This window comes from Erithacus rubecula (assembly GCF_903797595.1).
Source record: "Erithacus rubecula genome assembly, chromosome: 9".
Classification (NCBI taxonomy): Eukaryota; Metazoa; Chordata; class Aves; order Passeriformes; family Muscicapidae; genus Erithacus; species Erithacus rubecula.
The window spans coordinates 19,192,463-19,217,029 of NC_136660.1; the positions used below are offsets into that span (position 1 = coordinate 19,192,463).

The 24,567-nt window shown below is 41.0% G+C and overlaps 1 protein-coding gene across 3 annotated transcripts in view; it reads left to right on the forward strand.

Moving 5' to 3' along the window:
* Positions 1–5,887: 5,887 nt before the first annotated feature.
* TBC1D12 (TBC1 domain family member 12) overlaps positions 5,888–24,567 on the forward strand; it is a 41,177-nt gene continuing 22,497 nt past the window's right edge. Inside the window, exons 1-2 of one of the 3 annotated variants that reach the window (XM_079311970.1) lie at positions 5,888–6,818; positions 22,863–22,986. In XM_079311970.1, coding sequence (XP_079168096.1) covers positions 6,028–6,818; positions 22,863–22,986 — 915 coding nt within the window. In that variant the 5' untranslated portion in view covers positions 5,888–6,027. The remainder of the gene's footprint in view (positions 6,819–22,862; positions 22,987–24,567) is intronic. The other 2 variants (XM_079311969.1, XM_079311968.1) reach the window with 2 other exon arrangements.

The window sequence follows — 24,567 nt, forward strand, 5'->3', positions numbered from 1 at the left end:
CCCTTGTCTGTAGTATGTGCTTCTTTTCCTATGGTAGAATGTGCCAAATATCAGTTGCACTGTCTGTAGCTTGATTGCATGATAGGTACTTTCCTTGAGACACTCCTCTTTAGACTGTGGACAGGTCTTTTTCAGTTCTTCCTTGATGTTCCATCTATGGAAACAATTACACAGAGAAGTGGAGGCAGGATGTATGATTGGTTCTTAAGACTGAGTCAGGATAAAATAAATTATGCCCTTGGAAGAGAAAAATGAGTAGTGTTCCAATGTCACACTATTCAACCACAGCCATCATCTAATAGCTCCATTTACAGCAGTGTTGGATTGGGACACTTCACTGATGAGCATAACATGAGAAACTTTATAGAATAATTAAGCAACACAACCTCTCAGCAGTGCTGCCTGGAAAATAGCTCAGGATATGTGTAGGATGTAACATTGCATAATTAGAAGGTGATATTTCTGTGTAGTAAATATACGCCTCTTCTTATTTTTTTTTCATTTCCCTCATTCCTGTCCATCTACGGTGCCAAATGTTGCATGCTGGTTTGCACAAACAGACCAACATTTCTCAGCAAATATAATTAACACATGTCCTTAATAAATAATTCACTTTAAAAGTTTCTCTCCTTTTGCCCTGCCTGTGATTAGTTCTACTCCTACTGGCTGTGCCTGGCTGCAGCATTTCCTGAGGGATTGTCTGCCAGGTTAGTGCAGCTTAAACACACAGCAGTAAATTGAACCTTACCCTTTCCAACTTTCCAACCACTCCCTCTTATTCTGTTTGCCTAAGATAAGGGAGACTTGTTCATTTAAGGATAAACTCCTTTTTACTATTATTTAGGGCCTGGTTCAACATTCCCAAGCAGTGCTTTGTAAATGGAGGTAGGCAGCTCTTGCTTTCAGATATTTATTTCTGTATCTGTATCTTCCAACTTCATGTGCTGTGAAACCAATGGAATTGTTAGGACAGTAATGTCAAAAAAAAAAAAAAAAAAAAAGAAAGCAAAAGAAAAATTAGGCTATTTTTCATCTGTAAGATCAAGTCACACCAATATTGTCACTGAAAAGTGTTCACTCATTTGCTCTTGTACATTCTGTAACAATTTCTTCAACTTTCTATGAGACGTTTGAAAGCTTCTATGCTGGTCATATCTCAAGAAAATAATTTATAATAAAATGCAATTAAAAGTTCTCATCTGCAAATAGTCCTAAGCCTCTTTCCATTCTCACTCAGTTCAGGAGGAAAGACTCTTACAAGTTTCATTTCAGTGGACTTTTTTTCTTAGACAACTTCTCTTGCCAATAAATTTATCAGACAGAATTCAAGAGCACTCAGGACCTGATATTCAGTCTTGGCAACATTTTAGAGTCATGCTGTATATTCAGACAAGCATCTGTAGGTTCAGGGAAGATTAAAATCAGATCAACTAGATTATTCCTAAATATTTAATGTGAGCCTGTCTTATGAAGAGGATGTGTTTGGTGAATACAAAGACAGATTTCTGTTCTCATAGCCCCCAATATGTATTACAATATTATTATAAAAATTTATTGCAGAATATAAATCAAATATGACTTGGAAAAAAAAAAAAGAATTCTCAAGAATCTTCCTTTTTTTTCTGCTTTTGGTTTGTCAGCCATAGAAGTGATTTTATTAGTATTAATGACACAGTAAGCAAACAGCACAAGACCAAGACAGGAATTTGTTGTAACCACCATAGGTGAGGACTAACAAATCTTTATCAACAACATATTAACTTTAGAAAAGTAAACATTCTCATTGCATATTGACTGTATAAGTTGATAGAAAAAGTGCAAAGTAAAATCCCTGCAGCTGAATGAGCTCTCATAATAAATATGTCCTGCTTTAGGCTAAGAACCATGCTGCTATCCTGCCTAAAAATCAGAAAGTTTTTAAAACCTTCAAAACCAGTTGGGACTGAATATATGTGATTCAAAATTAGTGGATGGAATCTGTAAGAGAATAATTGTTCTTAATCTTCTTAACCCCCTATACAAACCCAAAAGAGGTAGATGGAGAATTACTGGCAGAAATGTTCTCAAGGAAAGGAGAAGATGGCCCCTCCCCATTATAGTGACCCCCCCCCTTTCACTTCATCCCAAAAATATGCCTCCCCTAAGAACACTGAGTTACTGCCTGAGAAAATGACAGTCTCAGGCTGAGAAACATGAGGTCCTGTCTTGCCTGTTGATACTTGCTCCCTTTCTTCTGCTTCATCTGTGTCTGTTCTCTGGCCGTTTTGGTGCATCTCCAAGGGTGAAAGAAAGTTTAAACTTGAAGTCTCTGTGAACACATCATGAGGTTTCTGGCAGACATGGACAGAGGCTGTGGATCAGGTAAGTGTTTAATTGGTTAACTGGATAGAAAGAGGAAAGCAGAAGAGTTTTGGATCATAACGGAAGCGTATTTTAAATTTCTTTCATTCATTTCTTCTACACTGTTAAGAACCTGTGTGATTACAAATATGTTTTGGATGTGGTAATAAATACTTTAGTTTGTTTCTATTTTAACCTGGTTTCAGATGAGGATGATTTCTAGGTAACTCTCTGCCCATATGGCTTTAATGACATTTAAACCAGGAGCATTTGGATACAACGGAGTCTTTGGCTTTTCTGTATTTTGATGCTGATAACCAGAAGGAAACAGAAGTTATATATAGGTATGTCATCTAATTAGCCCTGTATGGCAGTGGGAGACATGGAAGGAGAGTGTTCCAGTGACTCTCAATAACCTGGAAAGGCTCCTGGTGCCTAACAGAGCAATGACAAGTACATCTTAGCCCACAGCAATGCTCAGGGTGGTTTTGGCACTGTTTGAACCACCACAACCATAAACATACCTAACTCTGAAGAGCTGAACTGTCTCAATACAGGTATAGTGTGTTTAATCCACAGTGTGTAATTCTAGGACTGCAGCAGGACTGGGAGTGTGCCAAGGAGAAGCTTTCAGTGTGCAGGAGTCTGCCAAACAACTTAATTAATTGTTAGTTACACTCTGCAATGAGATCTTGTCCAGAGGGCTTTGTATTAGAAGTGTAAACTGCTATTAGTGGGGTGCAAGATGTTCTTTCCAAAGCATCATTTCCAAAGAAGTGAAAGCCTTAGGAGTGAACTGCCAGAGATCCCAACTTTATTGCATGTAGAAGAACATCTGAGGTTTTGGGAGCCCTAGGGTACAGCTCTTCCTATACATTGATTTGAGGAAGCCATTCCATATTTTAATTACAGAAGTAATGAAACTGCTCTGAGAAACCATCAGCTTCGTATTGGTTAGGGGTGTACTTGTTAAGTGGGTATTTCAATTAGCAGCATTGACTGGCACAAGAGTTAGACTAATATTTGAGTCCTTGTTATGTTGTCGTTTTGGTAACGAGAGGTTAGTGATGAACATTGGCTTACTAGTTTTACAGTTTGTTGTTGGGTTTTTTTTACAGACTAGTGTTATTTCTCAGTCTTTAGGGACAAATTATAAATTACAGTTTCCTCATTAATAATCTGCTATTTAGTCCCACTTCTTCTCTGTGGATTGCTCACAACATTCTGCAGATTACCTAGTCATCCTTGCTCATTCAAATCAGACTGAGCTGAACTGGCTGAACACTTGCCTGAATATAGGAAGTGCTGAATAAATTCCTTGCTTTGTTTTGCTTGTGTGCACACCTTTAGTTTTACCTGTTAAACTGTCTTTATCTCAACCTATGGATTTCCTCATTTTTACACACCCCCATCCCATGAGGAGATTGAGTGAGTGGCTGTGTGGGTCTTAGCTGCTGTCTGGGATTAAACTACAGCAGTCCTGGAGGTGGAAATCAATGTAAATCCAATGAACCTAATGGTCTTATTTTGTGCAACACAATGTGCTTTGGAACCCCTGGCATAATTACCAGCTATCCCTCTGCACTGACTGAAATCAGTTCAGCATAAGCCTGCCCTGTGTTACACCTTCAGTGCCAGTTATTTAGCTTAGCTTATTTAATATTTACTGCTTTGCTGCTGCTGCATTAATGAAACCACTGAAGTCTATTCAAGGGTGTCATTGCCACAAAGCATCCCAGGCAAACAATGAAGGCTTTACTGAGAATGAACACAGACACTCTGGATCTGAGTGTTTCCTTAAACCTGAAATCCTCACTGGTAAAGGCAAGACAGCCTCCATAGCATCCAGGATCCATGCTCACTCAGCAGGCAGAGTGACACCTGTCTGAGATGACCCAAATCATAGTGGAGAACAAAAAGCCTAGCACCTTAGTTACAGTAAAAACCTTAATTAGAAAGCTTAGCTAAAAAAAAAGCTTAATTATTTCATCTTTGTTAATGGTTTCTTTCAACCAAAGTAGCATGCAAGTATCTCCACAAGCAGTTCAGCTGCCATGTCCAAAGGATAGGCAATTCTGGAAATATTTATTGGGCATTTTTGCAAGCAGCTGAGGTCAATGGTCCCTCCTTAGGCACCGCTGTAGCTGGATGAGGCTGCATGCCTGCTATCAAGATAGTAAATTCAGATTGGAGATCCCAACCCTTTGCCAGTTACTCAAGTCTAAAGGGGTGAGATCAGACTTCCTTGTTGCATATATAACACCAGTGTTGCAAACCTAACCTGAAAAGCAGAGTTATAAGATGAAAGAAAAAAAAAATCACTATTTTTTTTTAACTTGAGCAAAGCCTAGACTTTATATTGCAAAGCGCTAACAAGAAGTGACAACACAACGAAATGCATCAGCTTTTTATTTAGATGAAGAATCCCAATTTTTTGTTTCCAAAGTGCCCACAATTTTTAGGGGAAAAAAAGAAATGTAAAGAGAGGCTGTTCCGTCCCCGCGGTGGGTCACAGCTCTGGGCATGCCCCTCTCACCTGCCTTTAGAAGCAAGGCCCTCCACCACCCAAGGAACACCTTAGCAGGTGGGGCTATGAAATGGAGAACTTATTTGGCCAAGGATTTCCAGGAGAATGCCACGTCCCTTGCTACCAACTGTGAGTATTTGCTGTTGGAATACAGAAGCGATCTGTTGGGTTGGGTATTGTTTTTGTGTTTGCCCAGGATGAGGGGTGCCTTACAGGAGCAAGCACGGGACCTGTGCTGTTAATGCTTTTCCAGGGACTTGAAGCCCTTTTGCCTCTTATTTTGCGTGTGATTTGTGGCCTTGCTGCCGTGCTCTCCTGCCGGGCCGAAGGGACTGTAATAACTTGGTTTTTCTCTGAGAAATGTGGTGGGAAACAGAGCTGATGGGACCTGTAAATGTCCTCCAGATTTAGCCTGAGGAGTTATGACATCCCATCCCTTGATCAGGAGAGGATTCGCCCCAGGATTTCGAAGTGCCGGTCTCATTTCCCTCTTCTCCCTGTCCCGTTTCCCCCAAAGCTCAGGTCGGTCCTGTCTCCTCCAAAAATCGATGCTGCGCTGCCGTCCTGCCCGTCCCTGCCCTGCGCGTCCCCGCGCCCACAGCTCCGCCCCGCGGGGACGCGGGTGCCGGGGCTCCCCGGGCCCCGCCGCCCTCCTCGGAGCCCGCGGGGTGTGCAGGGCGTGTGCCCGGCTCCCGGCGAGCCGGGACGGTTCCTCAATCCCGGCCGGACCGGCTCTGGGGCGGGGGCGGAGGATGAGGCCGCCGGGCCGAGCTTTCCGCAGCCGCGGCACATCGGCGGAATGCGGCACATGCTGCGCTGCGCGCCGCGAGCCTTTAGGTGGAATACGGTGGCGGGGGCGGGGCCGCGGGCTCCGCAGCGCCTCTGGCGGGCTAGCGGCGGCATCTCTATGGTTCCGGGTACGGCCCTGCCGGGAGGCCGAGCGGGCGGGTGCTTCCTGCCCGGCCTCTCTATGGTGACTTTCCGGGGGGAAGGGCCGGCGCCGGCGCCGCGCGCCTGCGTGTGCCGGGCCCGCCCGCCCCCGCCGAGGCCGCTGCCCGACGCGCAGAGCGGCGCCGGCTGCCAGCGCTCGCGGCGCCGCCGGTGCGGAGGAAGGCGCGCGCCCCGGCCCCCGCCGCGCCCCCGGGGCTCCGCGGCGGCAAATGGTGGGGCCGGACGATGCCGGAGCTCCGGGCGGCGCAGCCGTGCTTCCCGCGGGCCGGCAGGAGGCGGCGGAGGAGGAGGCGGCAGAGGAGGAGGAGGACGGGGAGCGGGATGGGAGCCGGGGCTCGAGCCGGCGGAGCGGCGGGCCGGGGCAGGAGCGGCTGCTGCAGCGGTACCTGGCGGCGCTCGGCCCCGCCGCGGCGGCGGGTGGGAAGCGCTGCCCGGAGAAGCCCGCGAACGGAGCCGCCTGCGCCGTGGGCCCCTGCGGGAGGATGACCAACGGGGACGTCGGCTTCCTGCTGCCGCCGCCGCAGGAGCCGCCGCCGCCCCCTCGAGCGAGACGGGATGAGCCGAGGCCGGAGGAGGAGGAAGCGAAACTGCAGAACGGGGGCTTCCTCCCCTGCCCGGCGGGAGGTGTCCCCTCGGGAACCGCCCTGGAAGAGCCGCTGAGGAGCTGCCGGCTGCGGGGCGAGGCGGAGCGGCGCGGGGGGGCGGCGGCCGAGAGCCCCTCGCCGCCCCGCAGCCCGGGGGGCGACGCCGACAGCCGGACCTGCCGGGACCGGGCGGAGCCCGCCGCCCTGCCCCCGGCGCCCCTCGGCTTCACGGACGTGAACCTGAACTCCCGCAACACGTACGAGGTGAGCCGCCGCCGCAGCGCCCCGGAGCACCTGCCCCACGGAGGCAGCGCGCCCGCCGAGCCCGCCCCGCCGCCGCAGGAGCCCGCGGACAGGGCCCGGCACCGGCTGGGCATCGCCGGCGCCGGCAGCAGCTTCGCCGAGTTCTTCACCAGGTAAAGGAGGCGGCGGGGCCGTGGGGGGTCTGCAGGAGCGGGCTGGGGGCCCACCCTGACTGGCTCTTTCGCTAGCGAGCAGGGCAGGATAGAGGCTTTGGACGTGACAGTAAGGTGATAAAGGCCCTTTTACTCCTACGAAATACATGGACTTCAAACTGGAATTCGCTTCCTTTACCAGGGCGTATCACTGAACGATCACGGTGGTACTCATTAAACCTCTTGGAGAAGAAAGTGAAAGTTGTCGGTGTTGGAAGCTCCTTTCAAATCGTCGTGGGAATTGCAAAGTGTTACATAGCATTTGCTACTTGTTGACACTGTAGATAAAGTTCTCTTATTTAGTTATAAGTGTATTGTTGAAAACTTCGGGGACTGTGCTTTGTGCTTGAATTGACTTCTGTTAAGTTTCTAGCACAAAACCAAAAGCTGTGTGACATCCACCTTTGTCACCTAGATCTCTGCTTCATTACTCTGTCTTTAGCATACTGTGCAGAAGGTGCAGCTGGACTATAATAATTTATAGCACACTCTGTATTACCTTTATTATGTTTGAAGTGAAGGGTTTAATTTCCAGTGGTTTTAAGTGTCCAAACAGAGGGGTTATAGTTGTTGTTCAAGTCACTCTGATAGGACAGTAGGTCTGTAAGTGTTTTTAAGATGACAGAATAAGATTAATTTGTTAACTGAAGAATTGAGATGGGAGAGGTTTGATCTCAAAGTGAGATCCCAAACTGAGAAATGGGCTCCCTCTGCCAGCTCTAAGGAAAGGAGGAGATAGATTCTTGAGGATAAGGATAGTAGCAGTTGAAGAATAAGTTCAGTGCATCCACTTTGTTTCTGGGATGGACTGAGAAATGTCCTGCTATTCCTAATATTCCATATTAGTATTCTTCCCTCCCATGTTTTTTTTCTTTTTCTCCGTGTTATGTGGATTGCAGTATATTGTGTGAGAGTAGCTCAGTTCATTGGAGCATGGTGCTAATAAGGCCAGGGTTGTGAATTCATCCCTGTCTGGGCCATTCACTTACAGCTGGACTTGATGATCCTTGTGGGTCCCTTCCAAGTCAGAATATTCTGTGATATTACCTTCCTTTTGCCTCGCTACTTTGATCAGTAACATTTGTACTGTTGATTTTTGCCCCAAATCAATAATTTATTGAAATTCTGGAGCGTTTTCCTCAGATGCTGTGTTTAACTCCATGTGACAACTAAGCACTCTGCAGCTTCTTGCTTACCACCCCTTCAATCCCCTTCACCCTTGGCCCCAGTGAAATGGGGAGGAGAATCAAAAGTAAAACTTGTAGGTCGAGGTAAGAAAAATGTGATAGTTTAAACCAAGTAAAATATAATTACAATGGTAAAAAATAATAATGATAATATAGAGAAGTGATGTACAACACAATCGCTCACCAGGCGTTGATTAATGCCAGACCCTGTCCCCACACACTGATCAGCTCCTTCTGGGTAACTCCCCCAGTTTATGTTCTGCACATTAGGTTTTAGTGTGGAATCCTTTTGGGCATTTCAGATCACCTGTCCCAGCTCTGCTCCCTCCCAGCTTTTTGTGTACTTCCTCTCTGGCAGAGCATGAGACACACAGTCCTTGACTTAGGATAAGCACAACTTAGCAACAAACAAAACATCAATGTATTATCAATATTGTTCTGGTACTGAATCCAAAACAGTGCTCTGTACCAGCTTCTAAGAAGAAATTAACTCTATCCCAGATAAACCCAGGACAATGGAAAAGTCTGAACTTGGTATGCAGTAGAAGTTGTCAATATACACTGATTTGCTGTTTTTAGTGAAGGCTTGGGTAATAGATGAAAAAGTTTAAGTGCTTCTATCCTGACAAAAGCTATAGTACAGGCACTCAGTGAAGGAGTGACTCTCAGCAAATCCTATTTCACAGTGCCTCATTGGCCCAGCTGGCTGCTTTGGTGCATTTGGCCTGGTGAGCAATACTGGCTACCTTCAGTTCTGCATATACATCCATAGAAGAGCCTTAGTTACAGCTGATTTCATCTCATCTGCCAAAATGGGATTGACTGATGAAAACGTCCAATGATTTTATTGAAAAATTCAAGATTGTCTTGCTTGGTAGATTCATCTCTGGATACATAAATACTAGAGTGGGTAATACCCATTGTTATGAGAAGTGGTAATAGAACTTTTATAACTTCTTCAGTATAATGTTCTTGTCTTCTGAACTGATATTTCAAAGGCTTAGACTTCTCACTTTTATTTTAAGCTGCCCAGATTCATTCAAAGCTGACAGTTGCCAATGTAAGTGAGTTATCTTGTAGTTCTTAAGAAGAGGATATCACTAATGAGAGCTAAAATGGTATAAAAAAATTGTCCTGTGTTTGAATGTTTGCAGTAACTCTACTTTCTTGTGAAGTTCTGGGGAGAGTTTTGCTTGTATTTTTGAATGTGCACAGACTCACAATTGATGTTGCTTCATAGAGTTTGAGATGTACTGGGTGGCTGTATACCCGAGAGAGAACAGCTCATTTGTGTTTTGTCACTGTGTAGCTGCTCCAACAATGTAAAAAAAAAAAAAAAAGAAAAAATGGTACTGGATACACAGATACTGTGCTACACAGATAGCCCAGCAACATGGAGTATCTTATGTAGGATGTTTTGCTTGCAATGCTCTGTTGATTTTGCAAACTGTCTAAAATTTGGTATCTCCCATTGGTTTTTTCTAATAGCCGTAATGATAAGGAAATTCTTCTGAAAGCTGGACATTTCTTGCTGATACTTAACTAAATAAAGAGAGAAGGCAAGGGGGAAGTCCTACTGCTTTCAGCTTTATTGAAATTGCTGTGACTGAACAGTTTGATCAGACAGATCTGGGTTAGGAGGCTGGTGCTTCCAGCTGTTCCAGCTTGTTCCCAGTTCTTCAGTTATCAGACTGACCTGCTTCATAGTTCTTTGAACTAATCCATGTTAATTGTCTGTGTTCATTCAGAGAACCAGAGATAAAACTGATGAGGTGAGGTGGGGGAAAAAGCAAGCAGATGTCATCAGATGCATCTTATCCAAACTCTGTGACAGGCAGAGTGGCTGTGCCCTTGAGATTGTCATTAATAATTACTTTAAGATCCTGGGAAAGTTTGCATTGGTGACTAGAACCTTTATTTCAGGTAAGTATTAGGTATGATATATGGCCCTGGGATCTTAAGTTGTATTTGTGCCAAATCATTAAGCCTGTCAAATCAATACTAACAACTTTTGACTGAAAAATAATTGGTTTTGCACTGCTTCTTGTTTCTCTCCACATGTGAAGTGGGATGCCACAAGCAGATCAGTGTGTTGAGCAGAGTGTTATGGCAAGGAAAATTGCATGGCTGTGGTCACTTGTGTCCACTGTGCTACTGTTTTGGTCAGAGTAATAAATGGCTTCTTGGAAGTCACCTGTCACTGCTTTGTAGTCCTGTGTATGATTCATAATGCAGCCATATACAGGATTGTTCTTAAGGCTTGTGGTCTTACATAGCAGCTTGCAAAGGCAGTGCTCTGTCCTTGGGTTATTGGATTGCTTTTGGGTAGCCCCAGTGGGTCACTGTTGGGTGCAGAATGATTCAGTGAGCAGGAACATTGCATGGACAGTTGAATTAAAGCCATGATGATTACCTTGACTGCAGTATGCTCTAAATGTGCTGCTTTGAGGAACAGAGCAGAACAGTAAACCAAAAAGGTCAAGCAGCAGCAAGTAATCCAGGGCTGAGATAAAGACTTGGTGTTTCTGAACATCTTCTAGAGGTGAGTTCTGCTTCATAGTTCTGTAGGTGTAGATATTGTACCTTTCTGAATTGTGTATTGGCTAGACAAATTTAGGTATCTGGTAGTTGGCAAAGTTTCTTATTCCTGGATTCAAAGCTTGCTGTTGACAACAGCAAGTAGTAGAGCACCATTTTCCCAAGTACTTGTGTTCCAGTATTCACCTAATATTCACAATGAGATTAATTCATAACTGCCACTTCTTGTAGGTCTTTGGGGTGTGCTGTGAGAAATAGGTGTAAGGGGTAATAAGCATGTATGGCTAGCTGGCACACATATTCTTACAGAAACTGTCTTTAGTCTCATACTTCCTTCATTGCCCCGAGTGGTTGTGTTTATTTTCCAGAAGTTTTGAAAAATATTCACTTGAGGAGATGTTGGAATGTCAAAAGAAGTCAGTATTTGTAGGCACAAAGCACTAAGAAATCAGTGAAGCTCACATCTTTGTCTCCCTCATTGTCAACATAGCCCTGTGGTTTCAAGAGCATGTAGTCCTTCAAAAGCTGCTAATCTTCTTGCCTTTACAAATGTCCTTGGCAGAGACTGTGGAGGGTTGCAGGGGGGTTCACTGAGTATTGTTGCCTAGTACACAGTAGCATCTCTAGCTCTGTAGTTTATATTTAAATTTATTCCTAAGTAGCACTTGCAGCTTTTTGCACCATCTAGGTGTTTACCTAGGTAAGGGCTTATGAAGGTTTAGTACCAGAAAAGTAAACTTTTCTCTTAGAGAAAAGCTCTGCATGCATAAAGCATCATGAAACTTCAGGGGATGTACTGTGCACCTCTGGAGAAGAAGTATGTTTAGTGGACTTTTGATCTAAAATGAATCAAGTGGGAATGAGCCTAGTTGGGGTGGGTCTTTTAAACCTTCTGTTCATGTAAAGATAAGAGGACAGATTGATGGGGTCACTTCACAGTGCCTAATTTCTATAACAGTATTGCCTGTGTCTTGATCAGATCTTAATGAAAAAACTTGTGTGTTTTGTTTTTTATTTTGGTGTGTTGTTTTTACATTGCCCAGATAAAAACAAACCAAATGAAAAAAAGAATGGATTTATTGTCAATATATTGGAAAGATAGTTAGAGAGAAGGGTTAAGGGAATACATAAAAGCTTTTCCCAAAAATCATGAGGGCACCCTTCACCTTTCTGGTTTTGGGTGCAGTTGTTTTTGCTTTCTGTTAGTAATCTTGTAACCTAAGTGAACAAATGGATACATATAATTGAATTAAAGCTGACTGGAGAAAGTAAGCAGGAGTGCCTGGACCCAAATCTCTGGGTAACTTCAAACAGTTCTTTTTTCCTGAGTTAGAGGCATAAGTAACTTGATAAAAATAGGAAATGGCATTTATATTATCATGTTCAGAAGCTACTTTGTAGATTCTGCCTTCATGTTTGCAAAGAATTATTTATTTTGTGAAGTTGTGTTGACGTGTTGAGCAGTTTCTGGCTTTCAATGAGTGTTTCACCTTAGATAAGATGCTATGCACCTATAGAATCAATTTGGTTAGTCTGTTGACTAGCAAATCAAAGTTAAATTTCAGGAGTTCAAGCAGTAGAATGTTATGTTGATTTAATTCTGGATAGGTTTCAGAAGGCCATGTTGCTCCAACTTCTGTCTGCAGCAAGTCTTTCCCCAGGTATCTGCTTAAGGAAAAAAGCTGCCTGAGTAGATGTCAATTCTAAAACCTTAGAGCCATGTGTATAGCCTTCATGAATCTATAATGCCTAATTTTTAGCAATTTTTCTACTCTCCTGGTGGATAGTGTAATGGACAGTGTTATAGTCTATGTTGGTGCATTTATATCCACTAGGAGTTTTGTAATCCTGATGGGTTTTCAGTAAGTATTTTCTCATTAAACGAATGCTGTAGGGTTTTTTTGGTTTTTTTTTTTTTTTGTTTTTTGTTTTTTTTTGTGGGGAGGGCTGTGCGGGTTTTTTCAAGGCAAACAGCTTAAATTGCTGTTTTGTGTTCAGCAAACTGTTGGCATCATAGCTTGTTTTGCTAAGGAGTGTTCTGCAGAGGGCTTTAAATTTAATCTGAAAGCATCTTCTCTCTTTCCCCGCCCCTTCATTTTGCAGAAGGTCTTTTCATTCCTTGGTCTCTTCTGCTTATTTGGAGTCACAGGGTTTCTTACAGAATATATTGAGAGTAGTGTGACAAAGTGAATGGGACCTCTCTTCTGAATAGGCTATGACTGAAAGAAGAATGTTTTACATGGGAAATAACACCCAAGGGAGGTCACTTAAATCACAGCTGGCCTCTAAGAAAATGATAGTTTTATGCTTTTGCTCTCTTGGCTGTTCAGTTATTCATTAGGTTATTTTGTCTCCTGATTGCTTAAGAATAAAAAAGAAGTGTGAGGGTTTTTGGTCATATTTTGTTCACATGGATGCAAAAATTGTTACTCTACAATTTCTTGGAACTCCTGAGATATTTATTATATAAAGTCTGTCCTTTTTTATCATAATTGGTCTTGTTTGTTGTTCAGCTGGGAAGGGACTAGGTTTGTTGAACTGGGTGGTTGGCATTGCTTTAAACATCTCTGTACATCTGTCTTTTTATTATTGCTTTTTAAAGAAATGAAGTGTGATTTCTGCTCCATCTCTCTAGTACTGCAGCCTGTTACCCAGGTTCAGTCAAACCTCTCAGTTTGAGAGAGCTCCAGCATAAAAATCCTACAGATTTTTGAATGAAGTCTGAACACAAGGAGAGCCTGCAAAAGAGACTGATAATTTGGCCCTGTATTTTCAGAAACCAGTCAGCTGTGCAAGCCACCTGCAGAGCATTTTGCTTCTGGCTCGATGTTGGGGTTACAGTCTGAAGAAAAGTGTGGATGTTGTGTGGCTGAACTTATGACTTCAATTAGTAGAAAACTACTTTTCATGGTCATAGATGAGTTTATTCTTTCAGAACTTCTGTGAGCCAAACACTCAGACTGGTGTTCTTCTAAATTCCTTTCCTGCTTTTTATGGTCTGACTGAAAATAATAGCTGTAGCCTAGAGGAGTACTTTCCTACAGTTTTTTCCTCTCTTCTCCAAGGTACTCCTTTATTAAGAAGAAGCTATGTTCAGTTTCCATTGTTGTATTGAGAAGTTTTATTTAATGTGCTCTTGGGTAAATGAAAGAGTGTCTTTTGATCATGTAGCATAATAAAACCTTCCCTGTTGGCTCCTCCTTGCCTGTGACATTCGTTGTTCTAAACTTGCTGAAGGCCAGCTGTAGGAATAGGTCAGGCCCCAGACCCTGCAGAGCTCTGTCCTGTCTGTATTGCTTCCTTTGCCTAATGCATTCATTAATGTGGGATATTGTCTCTCCTGCTGCTGGGCAGTAATGAAGCAGTTTATATGCTGGATGCCAGAATGCTTTAAAACTCAAACAATCCACTTGCTATCAAAGATATTGTGTGGTTGGCATCTGTCTACCTTAGGGAACAGGGGTAGCTTGGTCTGGACAACAGGAGACTGAAGGGAGACCTTGTCACCCTCTACAAATACCTGAGAGGAGATTGTAGTGATGTAGGTGTCAGTTTCTCTTTCCATATATCAAGTGGTAGGATGAGAGAAAACAGCCTCAAGTTGTGGCAAGGGAGGTTTAGGTTGGATATGAAGAAAAACATCATCACTGAAGGGCCAGTCAAGCATTGGAACAGGCTGCCCAGGGGAGTAGTTGAACCACCATCCCTAGAGATGTTTAAAAGTCACGTAGGTGTGACACTTGGGGACATGATTTAGTGGTGATCCTAACAGTGCTGGGTTAATGGTTGGATTCAATTATCTTAGAGGTCTTTTCCAACCTAAATTATTCTCTTATACCAGCTTTTTCTTGCTGTAAACTGTGTTTTGTAAATTGCTTGCTGTTCCTCAAATTCTCAAAGTAGTGGAGTGGTAGATTGGAAAATTTCCTCATCATTTAAAAAAAGTTATCAGGCAAAACTGAATTAAATCAGTCTCCTGCCTTCTCATATCAGGTAATAGATCAATTCTTGTGTTTTGTAGTATTTCTGCAATTGATCACTGAAGCAACGACACAAAATATATTGTGAATTTCTAGTTGCAGCTGAAACCCAGTGTGCTGAGTGACTGCAAAAGTACTGCAGTAATACCTTGCTTGTAGTGCTACATTGTGCAGTCAAGTAGTTGACAGGCACTCTGTCAGGCACCAGAAAGGAAAAATATTAACTGAGGCTTAACCAGCCTGGTCAGAGTTGCAATCACCCCTGAGAGAGTCTTCAAAACAAAACTCTGCCCTGTGTTTGAACTTACAGTTCACAGAGTTGTAGGCCATGTCAAAGACTGAGAATCTTTATCACCTTTGTCTTGAAAGCATACAATGCATAGAAACATTTGAAGTATGGGTGTAGTGACTGGCCTGATAAAGCTGGTGAGTTTTGCCTAAACTGAGTCACTTGTAGAACAATTTCAGGTGGTTTGTTTAATTAAGTTGTACTTTGTGAGATATCTTGGTGAGCTGATTGAAGAATTTGCTATTGTCAGAAAACAAAGGAGCTGTTTCTGGTATTTCTATGATCCTCTGTGAGCTGCTGTAGCTCATTAAACTGCAGAGTGAAAAAATGTTGATGGTTTTCTGTGGGACTAGTGAGTTGGATTGCCTTGGAAGGTGTAGAGAGTCTTGGAACTGATACAACAGAAGGGACTGTAGGACATGTGCAAGGAAAAGAAATGGGCTTCCCTATTATGTGGGTTTGTGGGAGGGAGGGGTCTTGTTTCTCTAGAACTGTTTTGCTTGGAGTATGTTGCTCGATAACTAGCTGTGACTTTGCTGGAGTAGATATTACTGGCCATACAAAAAATGCCAGAAAATACAGTACACAGAATATCTGTGGTCAACTGGTAGAAATTCTCTACTTCTCACAGCTGTGATGTAAAACTTTATTTTAAATACTGGGGGTAAGTGACATTTGATCATTATTAGAGAAGATTGACAGATTGACCATAGTGTTTGGTGTAGTATCAAAATAGCTTTATAACTGGCTTACCAAATATAAAGATAATAGAACAGTTCTGGCGTAAAGCTCTGTTTTGCTACTTCACTCTGAAAAGTAAAGGCTGATTCTCTTCCTTTATTTGCATTAAACCATTCTGAAATTTAACCCTGTCAGTTACCTTGCTTATGTGTCTGCTTGTTTATGTGTGTTTTGAATGCTTGGACTGCTTGTAAAGCTGACCTGTGCAAGGGCTCTTTGTTAGGACTATAATGTAGTCTGGTAAAACACATGAGTGTTCTGTACAAAGTGTTCTATAATACTGCTAAATACTTCCAACTCTTAAAACTTCCCAAGTGTTTGTGTACCTGCAGTAAAACTGTTCTGCCAGCAGTTTGTAAAGCCACTTTGGGACTGGTATCCACTAGGAGCTTGATAAGAGAGTTGATCTAATTTTGTCTCATCAGTGCAGTTTCATGATAGTTCTGTCAATCTTTCTGTCCTCTCCAAGGCACCAGAAGCCACCTCCTTCCCAGTCTCTTAATCCTTAGCAGATAGTCCTTGATATTCATTAAATTTCAGGTATACCTAATTGTAGCCAAGGCTTTAGTTGGCCACTAATATAAATGGAGACACATTTAAATTTTAAAAAAACCTACAAGCTTGGTCTTGCTGAAGATGGTTATTGTTCTGAGTAGGATTCTTATGTTTCCTTATTGGGGTTTTTTTTTTTTTTTTGGTGGGGTTGGAAGGGGAGAGACATCAAAAGCTTGTTGGTATAGCACTAAAGACTGCAGGTTTAGAGTGTTACAAACATTGGCACTCCTTTGGAGATGGTAGTTTGGGATATTCTTTGGGTTGTCTTGGTGCAGAGGGAAAGAGGAGATCTTTACATCTAGAAGGTGCTAAAACTGGAAACCTGCTACAAATCTGTGGTTGGGGTAATAAAAGAGAAGCTTGTATCTAGCTGCTTCTTATAGTAAAATGGTGGAAAATGTAGACTGTAAAATTGGTTGGGTCACATCTCTTCCAATATAGGGCAGAATTTTGAAACTTGTGCTGAGAGCAGTCATAAATGTGTTGGATCAAAATGGGCTGACACTTGAAGCCATTGAAATTAAAAATGTAGAATGCCTGTTGCTCTGCAGGCTTTGTAAGTGGCTAACCAAAAAGGTTTTATTTCCTTTCAATGATTCATTATTTATGCTTAGAGTTGAGTTACCTTTGTTTGTGTGTGTAAATTATTGAAAAGTCCTGTTTAAAGCAGAGGGGCTATTTCTGCTTAATAAAGCAATGTTTTTTTGTCTGCTATTATTTCCAAATTATTGCACGAGACCTTAGCAGAAAGGCCAAGACTTGAGTATGGAGAATTCTGCTGTGTTCTTAAGCAGCTTTTGTGTTTTATGCCTGGTAAAGAGATGCCAATATGAATATAATAATTCTTGTTATGTACTTGGCTATAGTCATGACAGAATGTGAAATTGCAGACTTGTAGAGGTCTTCAGAATTTGTTTTAAAAGTATGGTTTTAAGCAAAAACTACTCATTTTAGTGTTTTCTATCTGGAAAAATTTATCTATAGCAATTCCTGGAACATGCCTCTTCCAACTCCTTACTGATACAGCTCTCTGGTTAAAGATTGTTGGGTAAATAAGTAATTTCCTTATCAGCTCGTCTTTCAGCTAATTCAAATTTCAACGAGTTTCAAACACACACCTATTTTGTATACCTGTGAATCTTATTAAAAATTATTATGGGTGGAACAAGAGCAGATTGCATGTACAAGCAGAGCTCCATTCTTTGTGGAGATGCAAAATCAGTTGTTTTGTAATGCAAATTCAGTTTTTAATGAGTTTTATTGCTTCATTCCTTTTACACCTTCTGAGGTTTTATTGGAATCAGTAGATTTTTAATGTTATTGCAGAGAAATTTAACTTCAGGGCTTTTAACTGCATTTTTGTAACTCTGTTAAAAACACAGAAAATTTCCTGGTTTTTTTTGGTCCAACTTGGTGCTCATTTGTAGCATTTCTTCCACACTGGGTTTCCTTTCTAAACCTTTGTAATTCTGTGAGGAAAAGCTGTATGTGGTAGAGTGAGGATGTTCTTGATGGGATGCTGATTCCTTCCTGATTGTGCTTTGCTTCCCTGGATTTAAAATGATGCAGTTGTTTTATGCAGTGTTTACTAACAGGTACTAGATGCTTAATCAAAAGGAAAACCTAATCAGCCCTCACTTCCTCTGACAGTTCTCATGGCTTTCAAATCTTGTTTTCTCAGCATAACAACTTCCCTGTTATCAAAGCTCTTGAAAGATGGATGCAATGAGAAGAAATGATTGATGATGGAAAATGACAGTAAATCAGATTGTTGTGTGTAAAGTAAAAGTAAAAAATATTTTGACAGTTTTTTTTAATCTAAAAAAAGCAAATTTGACAATGCTAGTATAACTTGAGGTCTCTTTTTGAAGCTATTTTATTTGTAAATTAGTGAGTAAACATTTTGAGTAAGCTCAAAGTTATCTTGTAAGGATGAAAAATCATAGAACAGTAGTTTACCTTTCAGAATTGAGATATAAACATGGCATTAATTTATTTGCAAAATAATCTAAATTCTGAATATTTTATTTTGAAAGAAAATGTTTCTATGGTGCCACACTGTGTTTGCCAAGGATGCCCATAGTTTAGTGCTTTTGTTTTGTTATCCCTCTGTGTTTGTTTGTTTGATGTTTTCTGGGGTTTTGTTTGTGTTGTTTTTCAGTGTGTGTGGGTTTTTTTTAGTTCGGGTTTCTTGGTTTTTTTTTTTGTCCAACATAACGTAGTATTTCAAATTAAATTTCTTTACATATTAAAGTGAACTGTAAGGAAGCATACTTTCTTCATGCATAGTAATGATGATCACATGGTTTATACTCTCCTCTGAGACCACTTGAATTTTGCTAATTTTCTGTAGTGCAAAATGAATAAATTAGAGAAAAGTAATCCCATTTTTAGTATGCTTTGTACTGATACTCATCCTAAAAGCCTCAGGTGTAGCATCCAACCTCCTTCTACACCTGAAATCTGCCTATAGATTGCTGAAAGCATCAGAATAGGTGAAGCTTGAGCCAATGATTGGCAAGGAAATCTACTTGAGGTGTTGCTGGGATGCACAAAGCAGTGGAATACTGATAGTTTGTGGCATGCAGTGGAGTTGTACAAAGGGAAGATCCATATATGTTATCTTTGAAAGAACTGTAGCAAAATGATGTGTAGCTTGAAACTATATTAGTTTGACATTTTTGATCAAACAAAAGATTCCTGTCAGATTCTTGTTCTTGTGGAGGGGTGACTCAGTTATACCTAGAGGCAGAGTGCTGGAGGGGTGTCTACCCTGGAGCCTTTCCTACTCCTGATGTTTGTGGTCGCTGCTGTTCAAAGCACTTCAGCTTTCTTTGAGTGGGTGTTGTGCAAATGTGGTTTTGGATAAAATTTAAGATCAACGTTGAAGTAATTGTCTCATATTTTCCAGCAACTTTCTCTAAATATTGGAAATCATACTCTTGGACTGACCTATAGTTAGTCTGGAAATCAGAATGAAGATTTTTGTGTTGAGACTTTTTTTGGGGGAGGAGGGGAATCTAAAACCCCAAAGTAAATTTAAAAATTTGCTAAAGTATCAAGTTCCACCTATCCCCTTCTGAGACTTAAATCTAATTGCATTTAGGCTACACTAATTAATCTTAAATAGTAACAAAAAAGTGATTTTAAAAGCAAAAGTGTAGTGGAAACAATTCATTAGTAGAACATAGTGTTAATGGCACCTGTAGAACTGGTTAATGTTTTTGAATTGCTGTACCACCAGTATGGTGGAACTTGCACAGACTATCCTGGGCACAGGCAGGAATAGTTGAAGCAACTCTGTTAAAAATAAGGGAAAACCCAGCAGTCATAGCTGTCATTACAGCTGTTGTAGTTGTGTGATCACAGCCCATAGGTTTTTGTTTAATATAATCCAAACCATGTTAGCAATAGATGTCTCAGTCTGTGCCAATAACTTCTCATTCTGTGGCACTTCATTTGGCTTTTTGAGCTCTTCAAGGCACCTACTGAAACATTTTGGAGTGTCATTGGAGAGTGTTAATATGTGTTATATAAAAGAAGCAGGGAAAAAAAAATCCTTGCAGCTTTCCCCTGGGCTTTTGTAAACCAGAGCTTAAATCAATGAACTAATTTAATACTTCTGTCCCATGGGTCCTTGCAACAGAAAGAATTGTTCAGTTCTAAAGTGTAGGCTTTTTAAGGAATTTTGAGGTTTTCAAATGGTTTTTGAGGTTCTGTACCAAAATGCTATTGACTTTTTAGCCATTTCAATAGTTCACTCTTCCCAGGACCAGTGAGACTCATGAATATTCTAACTAGCAACAAATACATCAAATCTAGTGCACTTCCTGCACTTCAGTGAATGCAACTTGTAAGCATTCACAGATGCTGTTCCTTAACAAGGCTTTTGTAAGGCTTTACTGCTGTCAAGAACACATCAGATGTGATACTGTTAGCTGCCAAAACAATGTATTAAAAAGTGTCCTTCCATCTTCAACAAATTTATTTGTAATCTCTCGTTAATTTCTTTTGGATTAGAATTCCTATGTGAAGTTTATTCTGCCATGATTCAAAGTTTTACCAGCTTTTTGCCTTCACAAGAAACAGACTTAATTGAATATCTGCTCAATAAAAGTAAAGCTTCTTTCCTTCCAGACTACATTCTGGAAGGTTTGTTTTAATATTTTATTTGTTTAAAAAAAGAAAAATTAAGTCTTGTGAAAGCCATGAGCATGCCTAAATCTTTTGTGTAGAAATGTTAGTTAAAAGCTTCTGTATGTTACACATTTTTTCCTTTTAAAAACATACCAGTTTCCTGGTTAATAATGAACCAGTTTTGATGCAGTGACAGATTGTCATCCATGTTAAATCATCTTTCATCTTCCACATATGCTAGAAGCAACTACTAAGCTTCCAAGTAATCCTGATGGTATTTCACAGTATGTACAGAGACTGGATGCTTATTGCTACCCATGAAGTCAAGAAAGGTGCTCCAGAATGCACCTTCCTGCCTGCTTGTTTTTGGGGGGAAAAGTCTTCTCTAACCAAGTTCAAATACAGCTGTTACAGATTTAAGGGTAAGGCTGTGAGATAGTGCAGAGTGATGTGTTGTCTTTAGAAAACTTGTGTTTTATTGATTCTTTGAATGCTCCTTCTTCCCTCCTGAAGACAATGTAAAGCAGTGTGCAAAGTGTCCTTATGAAATGAGCCTTTGTTATCCATGTAAGCACACTTTTTTTTTGTCTTACTGGGTGGATCTCTTAATTTCACTGGTGGTGTACAGTCCTGGGATTGACTGAGGATGGTGTTTTTTAAAGGCATAGGTACCATGGCCAGTCTTTTTCAGTGTTCCTCCTTTCCAGGCTATATATCAGAAACCATTGTTGGAGCTACTGAGTGCTTACTTTGCTTCCATAGGGATGGACTAAGATATTGCAAATTTCTCTGATGGGGACAGAATTGTGGGATGTGGGGATCACAACCAATGCTTGCTGGAACAAACTGTATTAATTAACCTATTATTAATAGCAATGACTTAATTCCATTAATGGCAATCAGTTATTCCCAAATGTGCTTTCCCAGTAACTGACTTGGAACAACATCTGGGAGACCTCCACAGAAGTGGTACAGTGTACTGGGGCACCAACAGATTCTATCTGGGCTTTCAAAAAAAAAAAATCTCTCATGGTGTTCTCTTTCATCTCCCTGCCTGCCTGTGGCAACTGCTGTTTTCTTGAATGCAGTCTTCTAAATTTTTTTTTGACAAGGTGTTGCTGATGGTAGTGTGTGGCCTCAAATGAAGTGAAGAGAGTGTTCTGAGTTTCATTTTTCCTGCATTCCAGAGAACTGCCAGTTTTAAGTTAAGCAGTTTTGGGGAGGCTTCCATGCTCTATCAGCACCTACTTCTCCATCTCTGCAGTTTGCTGGTGGCTAAATCCTCCACTACACACAAGTTCACAGTCTGTAGAGTTCATTCATACAAACTTGTACTGAAGGGATTTTTGACAGGCATTTGCTTGTTTCCCAAATAACAAAAAAAAACCAAAAAAAACACCATTCTGGAAACTAAAAAGATAGCTTGTGTTTGAAGACCATACAATGTCTTACAAACACTAACAGTTCCTAATTGTAAAACTATGCTGCCTGGCCAGAAACCCTGACAGCACTGGAATGTGAGAGCCCTGAGCACTTTTCAGACAGATTGTGGTTGTTGAAGCATGCTCCTTTTATCTGGGCAAAGCTGCGAGACTGTGTGCTGTGCACAAATGTAACTGCTTCCAATTTGAAAAGGAATTGTGTTTTAAAATACAGCAAATACTTTAAGTGAAGAATAAATCTGGGGATCTCTTTACAAAAGAGTGTGAAGTTAACTAGTTAACACTGTACAAAAACAGTGTACCAGAAGCACTCCCCTGTTCTGTTCTTTGAGGTCAGCTGGTAAGCTCCCTGAGAAATCACCTTACAGGCTACTGAGCTTTTAATCCCTTTGTGTTACGAGTTTCTGGAAAGTAACTTTCCAGTATTCAGAATAAATACACTTCTTTCAGTTTTAAAGCACTTGTAGTAAATGCTCTGTGGGAACTTGTGGTTGTAGTCAAATAGTACAGCTGAGTATGTGAGATGTGGTCACTAACAGGGTCTTGTGATGGTTGGCTTTCTAAGAAGTAGGAGCAGTGCAGTCATCTGCCTCTTTGACTGTAATTGCTTTAGGCACTGGTAAAGGCTGCTGCTAAACTGAAGCTGTGTGATTGTTGACTGGTTTTCTAGTCCATGCTATGAAATTTGGAGGTGTAAAGATTGGTAGAAGTAATAATTCACTATTTTAAAAAAGTCTTTTAAGTTACAGGGTGTTTTTAAGCTGTTGTCATTTCAGTCTCCAAATAAGTCAGGAAGAAACACTTAAAGCAAATCCCAAACAAAGGTTTGAGAGTCTACTGCTGTTTGTATTTAAGAAAGTGCCTGCTATTACTGAAAAAAGCTCTGATATTGCATGAAGTAGTTTAGAGGTAGAGTGTTGAGTACAAATATTAGCATCAAAGCACCTGTAATGAAAGGTGCTCCAGTTCAAATTAATTATTTGAAAGTAGAATACACTATGTTTGCTGAGTAGTAAATGTCTAAAGTTCACCCAGGTGGCAAACTGGTAGAGAGATTGAAGAAATGTAAGTAGGCACAATGCACTTTGTTTATATGCTTATAATAAACAGAAAAACCCCTATTTCTCTCTTTTCAGGAACTTTTTCACTAAAAGGACAAAGGAACTCAAACCTGCTGTCCAAAGTGCTCCTGGTTGGAAGCTGTTTGGGAAAGTCCCACCCAGGGAAAACCTTCCAAAAGATTCCAAAATTATTCAGCAGGTGAGTAAACATCACACAACTCTAGGTAGGAAAATTGTAAAAATAACACACAGGTACTGCATTTCTCTGCAGTTATATCCACATTGGTGTTAAGTGACCACAGGATGCTCTGAGAACACTCTTTTGGGGCTTTGTACAAATAACAATAGTTACTAAGGAATTTGAGTTTTATGATTATCTTGTACATTCTTCAGTACATCTCAGTACTTAAAATTTTTTTTTATTTTACATGGTATGCTTCAATCTGACTAATTTTTTCATTGTCATCCTTGCCTGAAAGACTTCCTATGTAGGTAACTTGTGACAAATTGCTTAGAATTCTGAAACATGTCATCTTCTGTACATTAAAGTTTTAATCTCAATCAAGATACCTTGTTGCAAAATAATACCGGAAATTAACTTTGATTTTGAGCTACTGGAATTCTTCACAAAGATCCCTCTGATTTCCTTCCTCTGTCACAAAGTTGCACTTCAATATAATTGTTCCTGTGGCATCTGTCTTTGATAAAATAATGTAAAGGTGAGCAGTTGGTAATGTATCATTAATGTAATGTTAGTGTGCAAACCTGAAGCTGAAAGATTTGTTGACATAAGAAATATTAATATTCCCTGGTTGGTTAAAACAGTAAGTTGAATCTCTTGAGGGCTGCTTGCTCTGTCTCCTCTCTTAAATTCCAAATAAGCTGATGTGTTTGGCAGGTGCAAATGGCTGTGAATGAACAGTGTTCAGTTAAGCTCTGTGGCAAAGAGGGCCTTTTGGGAGCAACCAAAGAGAAAAACGAGAGGATCTTTTTTGAAGGACTTTAATGCAGAGGGACTCGTGACACAGTAAAATGTTGCAAGAAAATTATGAGATTACAGAAGGTGCAGTCTTATGGGCTGAAACCATGCAACCTTTCCAACCCAAATTATTCTGTGGTTTGTACTGTGAAGTAAACTGAATGCTTTTTCTACATTTTCAAATGCAATTTCCTTATTTAAGTGGTTTTCATCTTTGAGTGGGAGAGGGCAAGCATTCTTTGCTTGCAGGGACAAGAGATGCTTTTGGCCTTGTGCTGTGAAAATACTGTGGTAAAATCCAGATGTCTCTTCCATCCTGAGAAATGGAGAACTGCACAGTATTACCTGTCATCTGCTTACTGTTTTCTAGTAATGAAGATATTTGTTCTGGAGACCATGCTATAATAGAATGGTTTGGGTTGGGAGTCCTACTCTCCCTGCTATGGGCAGACACCTTCCAATAGACCAGGTTGCTCAAAGCCCTTTCCAACCTGACTTTTAACACTTTCAGGGATGGGGCATCTACAACTTTCCTGGGCAACCTGTTAAAGGTGATGATCTGAAGAAACAGTCATACTTTCTTATTCTATTGTCCCTCAGTGATTGCATTTGTTTTAAACTATATTGTTCCCATTTTTTTTTACTCCTCCAAAGTATCAGAAAAGCAAATGCATTACAGCATTGTATTATCTTTAACCATGACTTAGTTGCTTGTAGTCACGTGATTTGTGCTATAATGTTTTCCAGATTAGAGTCACTGTTGGATTTACATAATCTTGAGTAAAGTATCACTAATAGCTA